This window comes from Littorina saxatilis, linkage group LG4 (assembly GCF_037325665.1).
Source record: "Littorina saxatilis isolate snail1 linkage group LG4, US_GU_Lsax_2.0, whole genome shotgun sequence".
Lineage (NCBI taxonomy): Eukaryota > Metazoa > Mollusca > Gastropoda > Littorinimorpha > Littorinidae > Littorina > Littorina saxatilis.
In genome coordinates this window covers 15388627-15402414 of record NC_090248.1, presented here as the reverse complement: position 1 = coordinate 15402414, position 13788 = coordinate 15388627, and the positions used below count along the sequence as shown (strand labels likewise).

At 42.7% G+C, this 13788-nt stretch overlaps 1 protein-coding gene across 1 annotated transcript; it reads right to left on the bottom strand.

Annotated features, from left to right (window-relative positions):
• Positions 1 to 388: 388 nt before the first annotated feature.
• LOC138964068 (dual specificity protein phosphatase 7-like) lies at positions 389 to 12229 on the bottom strand. The gene is made up of 3 exons (XM_070335955.1): positions 11392 to 12229; positions 8174 to 8563; positions 389 to 3398 (listed from the first exon to the last, which is right to left on the bottom strand). The coding sequence occupies exons 1-3, from the start codon at positions 11786 to 11788 to the stop codon at positions 3076 to 3078; spliced, it is 1110 nt and encodes a 369-aa protein (XP_070192056.1). The 5' UTR covers positions 11789 to 12229; the 3' UTR covers positions 389 to 3075.
• Positions 12230 to 13788: the final 1559 nt, after the last annotated feature.

The window sequence follows — 13788 nt, the reverse complement described above, 5'->3', positions numbered from 1 at the left end:
CCGCCCTGGCCAGGATATGCCATTACACAGCCCTTTTCCTGTCCCAGCCTCGTCATTACCGCTACCAGTACAAGCCCAACACACACAATCAGCTGGCTTTGTCTCAGCTCGCATCACATCCTTACTTGCACACATTTCACTGGCGCGGAAGATGTGCGCGTACATTTTGTTTTGTTCTGTGTATGTGTGTGTGTGTGTACAAGTGTGATACAATTTTCATCAATCAGAACTTAGTTCAGTTGTTCTCCTTTTGTCTCGCGCACACACACGTCATACATCAGAACTTAGTTCAGTTGTTTTCTTTTTGTCTAACACACACACACACACACACACACACACACACACACACACACACACACACACACACACACACACATGAAGTCTGGCATTATCATTCAACATCTTTTATTATTATTTTCTTTTTTTCTCTTCGTATAAAATATATCTTACAACGTCATCGTTAACGAGGTACTTCAACAAATCAAAATACTCAACAAAGTGTAATCGTTTTGATGCTGAAACGTCATCATAATCACCTCTGATGCTGCAATTGCCATCATACAACAAACTTTAATAACTGTTAAAACGTTCAGTCTTTCTCAGAGCATAATCTCCGCGTCTTTCCAACAAGGCTTCAGTTCCCAATCCCTACCACAGTCTGCTACAGCGGCAGTCTACAAATCTCCAACCCAACACTCGATGAAACAACGCGACCCACATCGACACAAAACGTCACCCACTACATCCTGACAAATCCTAACAATTATTTCTAGCCATGCTGAATGAAGGAACATCCTGTCATCGCAAACTGTTTATTCAAGTTCTTGTATGAGTAGTTCCACTCCTAAATCTGGCGCGAAAAAAATAAAAAATAAAACGGGCCCTGTGCAAACAGGAACGTACGTGTATAAGTAAAACCGTTTCCGTGTTTGTTTTTTCCCCAGGGAGCGCCAGGTTTGTGAGTGGAATTGTATGGTACATATTCGTGATGTATGCTAATCGTTGGTAAGGCCTCTATAGCAAAGTGAACAAAAGAACTTCTCACTTCAGCTAATAACAAGACGGATGAACAAGAACTTGTAGGACTCGGAAGACCTGAGGAGTTTGTTGGCCTGGAAAGCAACCACGGCAACAAGAGAAAAGCCTCTTGCAAAGCCTGGCAACACTCTTGGCCTCAATACCCTGTCACCCGTCTAGTACCCGCCCGTTGGTTATTGCTGTGTAATGTGACCTACAACAAGCTGCCCATTAAGTAAAGAATGATTATCAACCTACTGTCAGTGAACAACAAACATGGGGGTAGCGCGGTAAAAGGGATGAGGGAGGGGTTTTGTGCTTCGGCGGTCGTGTCTACTGGGGTTTTTCAACACCACTGATCAACGAGTCCGGTCTTAATTATAATGGTCAAACACGCCAAGGGCCATAGCTATGCCACCAGCAACACCAAGCTAAAGGGAAGAAAGATGTACTCCCTAGACACGGGAAAAAGGCCAATCCGTTTCGCTGTACATGTCATCAAAACTGAGCCGTCGCTCACATCAAAACCTCAATCCATCTATTTCATGTGCCAAACCAACAGCAACCAACAATTTCTTTAAACAAACAAACCATGGCATTCTGCTTGGAAAACGGCTAGGGTGGGATCAAGAAGTAAACAAATTTTATACATTCATAAAATTGTGTTTCATCAGCGTGATCAGGTTGTCTTCAAGGACAACAGAGAAAAGCTAGTCAAATCGGTGGGCTGAGTTCCAGTCTTCACATTAATATCACAATTGTTTATGTTTTACTTTGTTATGGTTTGATTCAAATCTTTGGTAGTAAAAAGTACAACTCTGTGGAACATTTTCTAACAGCACATCGTCCGCTCGTACAACTCACGTCTGGTCGATTCAGAGCTCTCCAAACTATGAACACGGTGTGGAAATGAACTATCCCTGACAAAACACTGTTGGAACAGTGTGACTATGAACGATGCTATGCGTGTGAGCAAAGAGCATGTACAATCTCTTTGGTGTGAGTATGAACGATGCTATGCATGTGACTATGAACGATGCTATGCATGATGGACAAATGCTAGTCACGAACTCTGACGTATGACAGTGGCCACAGTGCGGACAATGCCAGTGGCGCTAGGACAAAATGCAGGCTGGTGGACTTGACTGATGAACCTGAAGGGTGATGACGCTAGGATGACAAAAACAATAGCTGCCATTTCCAATGCCTCGTTATGCATTGATGTAGTCATATATATATAAAAGTCATCGTTACACACATGAATGTATACACATTATTTCAAGTTGAAAGACTTTCCAGTGACAACTGTAACAAGTACAAGACAAACACATATGGTTCACACAGTAAGTAATTAAGCCTACAGCTCTCTGGCATGCGGCAGTCGCTCAGCGGCAATACACAGAGCTGGATGTCAGTGCCAGGATCGTGTATACAAGCCAGGCAGCCTCAACCAACATGCTGTATTTTAACCAGCGACTACCCCAGCAAAGAATGTAAACCTTGAGAAACTCATTTGGCTTTTGGGAAATCTCTCTCCCTCTCTAACAAATACACACATCCACTTCTCTCTCACACTGACAAATACACACACTCGCCTCTCTCTGTGTCTAACAAATTTACAAACACTTGTGACACGCAAAGGCTCAAACACACACACACACACACACACACACACAGCATGTGAGCACACGCTCATTTAAACTTAGTGGAGTATTATGTTTAGCTTTCGCCAAAAACACTCCCTTACAAAAGAAAAGGAAGACGTTTGTTCTCAGCTAACATGGTGACCTGTGGAGCGGTCAAACCTGTCGTGTTATTATACAGACTGTATAATGATACATAGTCACACAGCCTTCTAGTGGCCAAAAGTCATCCGTGAACCAAGCCAGAGCACGACCCAGTCTTGTAGCGGCGACTGCTACGATCGGTTCATGTCTACCCTCCTCCTTGCGTCTCCTCGGCTGAATGCAGCAAACTGTGGCGGCTTCAACGTCCCCGTATGTATACGATACGGTTGTGGAATACAGGATAGTCCAAACAAGTCCTAAAAGCTTGTCCTCAAACTGGGCTGACTTCGAAAGGGGGGCTGGCCTTTTCGCTATCGCTGTCACTGGCGGCGATGCCGTCGTCGTCAAGCGGTGAGGAGTGGGCGGCACACTTGCACTCCGTGTCGTGGTGCAGCACCTTCTCAAAGTCGAGAAGCTGGCCCATGAAGGTGAAGTTGGGCGAGATGTTGGGCTTGCACTTCTTGACGAAGTCGTAGGCCTCGTTGAGACACATGGACTTCCGGGACATGAGGTAGGCCACGGTGACCGTGACGGAGCGGCTGATGCCCGCCAGGCAGTGCACCAGGACACCCTGCTGGTTGCGCCGGGCCTCGTCTGTAACACACACCAAGGACACACGTTATTAGGGCCGTCTGCATGTATCAAGGGCTCATCTTAGAGAGAGAGAGAGAGAGAGAGAGAGAGAGAGAGAGAGAGAGAGAGAGAGAGAGAGAGAGAGAACAGTCCACATGCATACCAGTAGTCCTGTTTACAAATTTAAACACACACACAAAAAACCGCTGTGCGATATATACAACGAGATATACATATATATACAATATAAAACGTGAAAATAACCTTTGATATGAAAATAACAATACTCGGAGTCGGACTCACTACATTTCCCTATCTGTACGTAAAAAAAACCACCTTCAGACACCCTGACCGGATGTTTCTGTCATCTCCTCTCTGCTCGGACGCATACCGCTGAAATCACACAACTGATCTCTCAGCAGACGGGATGCAAAAACCGAAGGGAGGGAAATAGAATAGCACACACGTGCGAGAGGAAATCTACAGCACAATGTCAGACAGCAGCACAGCACGCAAGGGGGGGGGGGGGGACACTGATGGTTCCCAGGCCCACTACACAAATACCAAGGGCAGGAAACGAGGGCTGGCGCACCGACCCTGTACCAATGCTTGCAGTATTTTCACTGGAGGGATATCAGGAGGTGGCATTTCGAAGAGAACTTGCAGCTCCCTTCTGGATTCAGGCTGTATCTATATTTATCCCTTCACATCATGACTTGCCGGGCCGTTCGTTTACCCCACCCAGCCCTCGCCTTTATCTCACATTCTGCTTCTCCGTACCGAGTATATAGCAACACACGGGATACGGAGGGGCAGGGTGAAAATTAAAGACACTGCCAGTTGGAAGAAAAGGCCAACGCCCTTCAGTTTCCAAAGACCAACAAGTGTCAAAATAAATCCGTGACTACCTTAGAAACGATATAATTTTACGTCAACTCTCACGATAACTCCTACAACTAGTGAAAATTGCGTGAACTCGGCACTAACAGGGCACACTTAGCTTACAGGGCATTTCCTGTGTGTCCGCCCTTCCCTCCACCACACCGGGCAATCAGTGGCTCGCCAACAGATAAACACTGATGTTTAAACTTCATGCCCATGTATACACTGCCAACCGCCCCCTCTCCCATTCATGCCCTTTTCTCTAGCATACAGGCCTCATCTATCTCATTCTCAAGCTTCGCAACCTTTGATAACAAGTCACGGTATATATCAGAGAGAGAGAGAGAACGCTTCCCACGATCGATGTAAGCTTTACTGTATAATACCTGTAAGCTACCTGCGACTTCAATCGCGCGACTGTTCCCAACAGGGCTCTCGGCAAAGGTCAGGGCTAATTGCCTTGCCAAAGGCTGAGTACGCACCAAAGCAATCTCTCATGCCAGCAAACTATTAAATCGAAAACTATCCATTTTCTTGCATAGGAGTCAAATGAAACACAACAATCGACTTTTAGGTTCAGCGCTGGCGGATAATGTAAATGTTACCCGACACTTCACGGCGGTCTAACTCGGCCCGGTTTTAAGTCTACCTTCCTTGACTGTCAGCTGTATTGCGCAAGGTCTTAGTTCAGTGCACAAAATGGCTGCCGGTTGACTGTGGGGGTTGAACACGGGTTCTGACAAGTGATAATGACGTAGGCCACAGACATAAAGAACATTGAGAAAGATCAACAGTGTCTTCTAAGAAGGTAATAGATCAAAGGTCCACGAAGGTACAATTCAAAATTTGCAAGTAGATCGCCTTCAGACTTCTCAAACACTGAAAGAATCGAAACATGAACACACGCCATATCTCAAAAGCAGCAAAGAAACACTATAAATACTGTTGAAGGTTTGTGAAAAAAGAATCTCTTTCTCTCTCTCTCTCTCTCTCTCTCTTAGGCCAAAAAAAAAAATAGGTGTGGTTACGGTAACATAGCCCCAAAAAATAGGGTAGGTAGGTAGGCAATCACTTTTTTTTTTTTTTTAACTTTTTTTCTAATGTGTACAAATTAAACCTACTTGACAGGGAAATAAGTGTGCGACTCGGGCGCTTTCGCTTTCATTGCGTTTTCTGCACTGGGGTTGTTTTTTTTTTTTTTTTTTGACAAATGTAATAAAAAGTTATAGGATCGGCCCCTAAAAATAGGGTAGGTCGGGTTACCGTAACCACACCTATTTTTTTTTTAGGCCTTAGTAGAAAAGGTTCGGAGAAAACAAACGACCATGCTTTGTTGTCAGGTATCAGAGCACCAAGCAGTCTCATTCCGACACAATGCCAGCAGGAAGAAGAATAAAAGTGAGGCCAATAGAAATCACCCTGAGAAGCCATTTTTTATTGCACGAGAGTCGAGACTGGCAAACCAAACAGGAACAAATCCTGATGTTCAGCAAAAGAAAATGTAACAACCAGCACATATTGTCTTCGACTGTACATGTATAGAAATTCTTCTTTTTTTAATTTTTTTTATATATGAGAAAGAGTTCTGCAGCCCTGTAAGGCAAAAAAAAAAACCACAAAAAAAGTCTGTTTACGGTATCCCGACCGACCCTATTTTTTCACGCGACCCTAGACTTTTTTTGGCATTTGGGAAAAAAAAGAAGAGAAAAAGTCTGTTCTTTTGGCAAAATAACGTAAAAATGTTTTTTTGGAAAAAAAAGAAAGAAAAGAAATCCCGACCTACCGACCCTATTTTTTGTTGTTGCCTATGTTACCGTAAACAGACATTTTTTTGTTTGCCTAAACTACATGAACCAGCTTTCTCGAAAATCAAACACGGTTATTCTGGCACTTTTGTTCTGGGAGAATCTTCACTGCCATTGGTCAAGAAAATTACTTTCACAGACACTGATATCCCACAATTCTATTGCCAAAGCCTAGCTCCAATGTTTTCATTCTCAATGATCACACCATTCAAGAACTTCTGGTCTTGTTATTTCAGCGAGTGAACACGAGATCGAGAGAAAGGGAAAAAACACTCCAGATATTGCAATAACATTAATTTAAATTACAACTTGCAAGGTTGGCATGTCATATAATATATACCCCGAGTCAGAGAGGGTGCCCTGGACTTATGCCTAGAGAACCGCGAGGTAATCCTGCCTGTTGGTAATTGCCTTCGGTGTTCCATCAATCTCAGCTTATCATCGTCTGACACTCTCCTGCACGAACAATGCCTCCCGTTTCAATGTCAGCATCTTGTTCGTCAGCAGACTAAGAAATTGCGACTGGAGTAGGGATGAAGAGAAGCTTAATAAATGAAAACAAAAATAAACTGGACTCCCGTGAATAACTTTCTTGGCAATAGAGGCATCTTGTCCACTTTAAACGCCCAGGGTTTTTGTTCTGCAACCAGCATAATTATTGTTTATGGGCGAAACCTCAGTCTGTTGACAGTGGAGAGAAACAGCGCAAGCAGAACTGAGAGAGCAACGGGACTGGCGACACACAGGAAAGGAAGATACAGGGAGGAGTGGTAAAACGATACGCCACAAGGGGGGGGGGGGGGGGGGCACGGTTGGTAGTGGGTTGGGAAGGAAGAAGAAAATCCCCCCTAACCCCGCTTCAGCCACCTCCCCCTATCAACCCTCCGACCTGACCTCGTCCCCGAGCGCTTGGCGTTGTGCCAGGCCCGCCATCTTGAATCTTCTCATTCAGCCCTTCTCCCCCCCCGAGGCGCTCAGAAAGTGGCATGTCAACTGACAACCCCCTCCCTTCATCTCCCTCCCCAAACCTCGCTCTGTCAATTTATTCACTCCCGTTCAACCCCTTCCACCGAAACACGACAGTGTCAATTTATTCCGTTTACACAAGCGAACAGTGAACGGAGTAAATTCTCTTCTCCTCCGTCCAAGTTGCCTGTGCCTTTATATCCCCGTTGTGTACTTCTCGCCCACTCACCTCAGACATATTCTCGTTCTCCACACGGTAACCTCCTTTCCGCTCGCAACCCCCACCACCCTCCGCCTAGCTAAAAGCCTCCATTTTCTCCTACTTTCGCGAACGATCACGTTACCGATAAATCTTCCTTGCAAAAAGCCACTATTATATTACCCGAATCCCCGCGTAGATATGTTTTATCTCCCTGGGTCGTTCCGGGAGAATCCGAAAAAATGAATCCTTTAAAAAAAAATCAAAGAGCGCGAAAGTTGGTTGAATACAAGAGAATTCAGGTGAGATATGTATAAAAAAAAAAGAATTCTATATATAATATAAATATAACTGACAACTTAAAAAGCTGTTTCAACAACTGTGTTGTGAAGTCGAATGCACTTGGAGTCAGTTTTTCTTCCAAAGTCAGAAAGCGTGTAGCGGTGTGCATGTCTGCGCGAACATGATGCGCGTAAGAAGTTTGTCTGCTATCAAAACCAGAGATCAACGCATCGACGCAAAAACTGTCATTTTGTAAGTTTGGAACAACAAATCAAGGTCATAACAGCTATATAATCGCTATTGTGCTTTCAGCGTAGCAATAGGGTCCGATATTTAGACTCGAACAAGTATAATGCGACTCGTCTTCGACTCGTCGGCATTATACTTGTCTCGTCTAAATATCGGACCCTATTGCTACGCTGAAAACACAATAGCTGTTAATGCAAACTGTCAGTCCCAATATAATCTATGAAAACAGTACAAACAAAAACATCAGACACCCCATAGCCAACATCCACATACCTCACATACATACATGTACATGTACAGTAAACAAATATACACACACACAATGACATGTATACATGTCTAAATAGAAGAGGCCAGGTATCTTTGACAGCTTTACTCAGTCACGCACAAAAACAATGTTGAGGTGAACTTACCAATGAAGGCAATGGCATCAGGGAAGAAGGAGGAGAGGTTTTGAGACCAGTGATCACTGATGGGAATCTGAAGGTACTTGAAGTCTCTGTTATCCTCAAACATATTTGGCACATTGGGGGTTACATTCAGAATGTAGTGAATCCCGTTTTTCTTCAACTGGTTCAAGTCCGCAGAGTTTTTGGCGTTACCCAGGTACAGGTAGGGGAGGACTTGTACGGGGAAGGGGGACATGTGAGGGGTATTGTTTTCCACATCTCCAGAACTTTCGCCAGATCCGTAGGCTGAATCGTCTGATATCCGCAAATTGCACAGTCCCAGAATGGTATTGTCCGTAATTTCTTGTGTTTGGCAGTACTCAGGGAACCGTTCTTGAAATGTTGAGAATCCTCCTGAAATGTACAAGAAGAAAAAGTTAAAAATAATGTTAAAGTCAAAACATTTGAAGTTGGAGACCACACCAGACACCTGCGATCTAATATATAATACATGGATAATAATGTCAATCTGAAGATATATATATATAATCTTAAAAAATGTCCAGCGTTTACTTGACAGAACCAAAAAATCGACTGACGGGAGATTACTGAGCAGTGTATTTCCATTAAACTAACTTCTCAGTCCCTTCCATCCAGTGCCATACGCATTTTGAAAAATGACCTTCCCAATTCCGTTTACACAGAAAAAGGGAAGAAAGGGAGAAAGACTGAAAGTGAAAGAAAGAACAGAACTAAAAAACACATGTCTAACTGTAGACAACAACAAAAAATGCGCAAGAAAGTGACTAATGATAGCTTGTTACAGTTACACTAACAGTGTACAAACTGCAGCAACCTAAAAATCTTTAGAATTGTCGTCACTTATCCTGATGAAACAAAGACGGACAAAGACACATTGATCGCTCAGGGGCAGAGAACTGGGGATGTCGATAACAGGAAACAAATACAGCCAGGTAATGATGGCACACTTATGCAAGGAAGGAATCAACACTTCAATCGAAATGCAGTGAACTTTTACAATGGGAAGCAGATAATTACACATTCCACGAAACTCAAATTGTTCATGTTGGAAGGAAAAGAAAGACATAACATTGATGGTGCTGCTTTCAATTACTATCCATTGAGTGTGTCAGAAGGATTGAAGAATGGCAGTACTACCTAAGATTTTGAAAAAAAAGCTCTTTTTTACATTCTATAACGTGTTTAATTCATTTGGATGCAGAAATGAAAGTGCTATACTTTTTTCTCTCTCCATATTTAGGGTCAAATAAAAAAAAATAAATAAAAAAAAAAAAAAATCTGAGCTAAAAAGAAAAGTCCAAAATGTCACAAAAAATGCGACTCAACTATGCTTAGTGCACACATGAAATAATAGGTACTCCCTCAGATACAGTGCCAGATGATGTGATTGTCAATACTGTGCCAGTAGAAAACAGAATAATATTGACACGACACTACTGAGCGACAGTATTTCAAAACAGTTGTTGTGTACATTTTAAAATTCTCATTTTGATGCGTTTGAAAAGTTTGCAAAATTTCAATTAATGTTATGGTTCTCGATTGATATTTTCTAAACTATTAAAGATACAGTGTTGAAACTTTGCACAGTTATGTTTCAAAACATTCTAGGGAAGCTGAACCTCTAATCGTGGCCTCAAGTATATCATAGCATACAGGGATTGTAAAGTGCAAATTTTACCCTAGTATTTCCTTGTTTTTTACTACCTATTTACACCCCCGGTATAGGGGTGCGTATAGGATTCGGTCGATGTGTTTGTGTGTTTGTGTTCGCATATAGATCTCAAGAATGAACGGACCGATCGTCACCAAACTTGGTGAACAGGTTCTATACATTCCTGAGACGATCCTTACAAAAATTGGGACCAGTCAAACACACGGTTAGGGAGTTATTGGTGGATTAAGATTCTACAAGGACTTATAGAGGGACATATTAATGGTCAAAGGGAAATAACCTTCTTAGTTGGTGGCAGTGAGAATGGTTATTTCCCTTTGACCAACGGGGGTGTTTTTCCTACCTCGGAGGAATTTCTTGTTTATTCATGTTTTTATTACTTAGTTAGTGGAAGAATCTTTTGTAATGAATGTTTGATGGTGTATGCTTTTAATTAAGCGTTGTTGACTATGAATGTAGATGTAAATGCTTGTATAACTGTGTTTTAATTTTAAATGTGTCAAGCGCAAAGAGCATAATTGTAAAGTTATGATGTTGCGCTATATAAATGCTCATTTATTATTATTATTATTATTTCATTAAAATTCAGAAAGTGGTAAAACAGAACTCTTTAGCCATACACACTTTGTTTGAGGTTCATGCTCCAAAGAAACCAGTTCCATTTAATGGTTTTAAGTAACAAAGTCCAGTAACTGTTCATTGTGTTGAAATATGTCGAGAACCACACACATTGCAGTAGCTGTGCCCGCAAAGGTATTTTTGAATTATTTAATTTTTTATACATCAATAAACTTATTCCTGCAAAACGTGTTGTTGTTTTGTAATATTGAATGTATCATCTGACTTGTGACCAAATTTTATGGAAATGTGAATGATATTCAGGCAACATACCACCAACATAAAAAATGCACCCCTTGCTAGGTAGTACTGCTCCCTACAGTGAACGAGTGAGATGATACTGAAATAAGAATGCAGTCAAGGAGTCAAGACAAGTACAGACAGTGATCTATCCCAGAGAGCCAAACAGTGTTAACTACAGACCATGAGATGACAATTTAGAGTTAGTAAAATAAAAAGTGTTAATAATACAACATACGATGACATCTCTTACAACATTCGATGACATCTTTTGGATTAACTCGTTTAGTCTAAGTGTAAACTAGACAATGAGACGACAACACAGGGAGCTGGCCAAATAGTGTGAACTAGATGATTGTACTGATCGACAACAAAAAGGTCACGTTCGTGAATGATATTGAGAGAAAGCGAGTATTATAATTTGCAAAAGAGTGTGAACAACACCCAGTGAAATGATAATCCAGTAAGTCCGTCAACGAGGGTAAAAAACAAGCAATGAAGCAAGTGCAACATCAACAAATCAGGCAGGAATGAATAAACAGAGTGTTAACCACAGACAGCAAGAATAGGGAAATTGGTCAAAGACTGTAGGGTAATGTTGACTACGGCCAGTGAAAAGAAGTTTCAGAAAAGAAGGAAGGACTCAAGAAAGGCTGGTACATGTACTGACCGATGAGGAAGGAGACCTTGCTGCCATCCAGGCGGAGTTTTTTGACCAGCAGGGTGATGACGCTGGACGGGTTGGCGTTGAGGTCAGTGGAACACTCGTCGTACAGCACGATCTGGTGCGACTTGCACGACCGCGAGAACCGTTCCTTGGCTTCGTTGTTCTGGATGACGCTGGAGATGTTGAGACTGCCTCGCTTTAGCCGCTTCTGCATGAGGGAGGGCAGGCTGATGTTGATGGCCTGTCGGATGTGAGCACGCACGTACTCCGCCTGGGTACGGCAGTCCAGGATAAGCACCTTGCCGCCGGTGCGGATCTCGTCCCGGAGTCGCTCGGGACTACAACAGTCGTGAGTGTCGCAGCTCATCGTGTTGATGTTGAAGCACTCGCGTGAAGGCATCGGAAAGACAGGAGGAAGCCCTGGGCAGGGTCTAGCAGCTACTCACAGTGAGGGGCCTGGGGCTGACGATGGACACAACTCCACGATCACACAACATTCGCGCTGTGCTAACAGGGGGCTTCGGGGTTAAAACTCCAGTTAATCGCAATGGTCAGTGTAAACACGAGTAAGTCGATGAAGTTCCAGTGTATCCTCGGATGATAAGCGTAAGTATTCCAGAGAAGTCGAGCGAATCTAAAAAACTAAGGTCGTGATTCCGACTGTAGCTGTTTATATTCCTGTTCTGATAGAAAGCCGGTTGGCCGTTCCTTTTTCACTTCTCTCTCGTTCTCTCTCGCTACCTACACTTGCACTTCTTGCCAACGCGCGTCTCGTTCTGTGCGCACACGCTGATTTCCCTTCGCGCTCGTCTCGCTCTACAATGGATGCTCGCTCAAGACCGCTAACATTTTCCACAAGTATTTATGTACTTGATTGACAGGTAAACAAACAGTGACCTCAAAAGAAGGACCAATCAGAACAGCGTATTATCATTAGCTCCGCCCATTAAACCTCTATATAAGGCAAGCGAATGAATAAATGTAGTGGTACAGATTTGCGGCCAAAAATATCGTCCATTGAAAATGCGTAGAAATTACGCGACTTTCCAAAAATAAACACCGTCTTTTGACGTCACATCTAGGTCTCCCGCGGCTTGGCAGGCCGCCAAATACACCACCCCTTCCCTCCTTCCCCACCTTCCACTTTGCCCCGCTGCTACAGGCCACACTGAAAAGCCACCGTTGTGAATGATTGAGCTTCTGAGAAAACAATCGGCATAAAAACTCGCTTCATTCAACATTCTCCAAATGAAAGGGACGCGCGAAGTCTGTGAAAATGCGTCTTCCTGTGTGTTGTATGGACTATACTGGCGAAGGCTGCTAACTCGATACAGGACTACAAGACAGTTTGTGTGTGTTCGTGTGTCGGGCGGGGGAGGGGGGGAGGTTGGGAGAGATTTTGAGCGGACAACACAGGCAATTTTCGAAGCACTGAGCAGAGTAAGAAGAGAACTGAAAAATATATAAATGAAAGACTTCGCACGCTCTGTTAGCCGTGTTGTAAGGCGTTTGTTATAGAGTAACAAGTCGCGTAAGGCGAAAATACAACATTTAGTCAAGTAGCTGTCGAACTCACAGACTGAACGCAATGCAACGCAGCAAGACCGTCACAGCCGCACAAAACAAGCCTGGCAGAACTGATGAGTAGTTGAACTTGTGATGTTTAATCAACATACTGCACCGTCAAACTGAAAACAATATAACATAACAATCACTCAACCATACTAATAATGAACAGCAACTACTAACATTACTGACACTACAAAACAAAGGGAAACAACCTGTGAAACTTGTCATTTTAAAAACTGTTCTATTACACTTAAAGGGAGATAATAAGAATTCTACCAACTTAGAAAAAGAGCTCTGATCATTACCTTTATCTCTTACACACTTTACACAAAAAGGGAATAACAAAACAAACCAAAAACTTATTCTGAATCACAGGTAAGCACACTGTTGACTGGGAAAATGGTTAAAAACAAAATAACTATGAAACGTTATCCTTTGGCACAAATGCATTTCCATACACTACCAACAGTTTAAATAAAAGGCAAACATGTATAAAATACCACTCTTACTTGAATTTGACACACTGAACACTAATTAAACAGTGAAATAAACTTTGTAAAAGTGCGCACATCATGGCGAATACTGAAACACCACATGGTGAAAGACTGTACCAAAAAACGTACAAAACAATAAACTTTTCCTTACTACAAGACAAATATAATTATTCCTGAATAGAAAATTAACAATAGAAACAAATTGAACAATATTTACCCAATGATGGCCTTTGTGCGTCATGTTTATGGCTGATGTTAATGGAACAAAAAACTGTGGCTTATACTAAGAAAAATGGCAGACAGGAAGCGCCGGAACAGGAAGCGCACCTCATTCTTA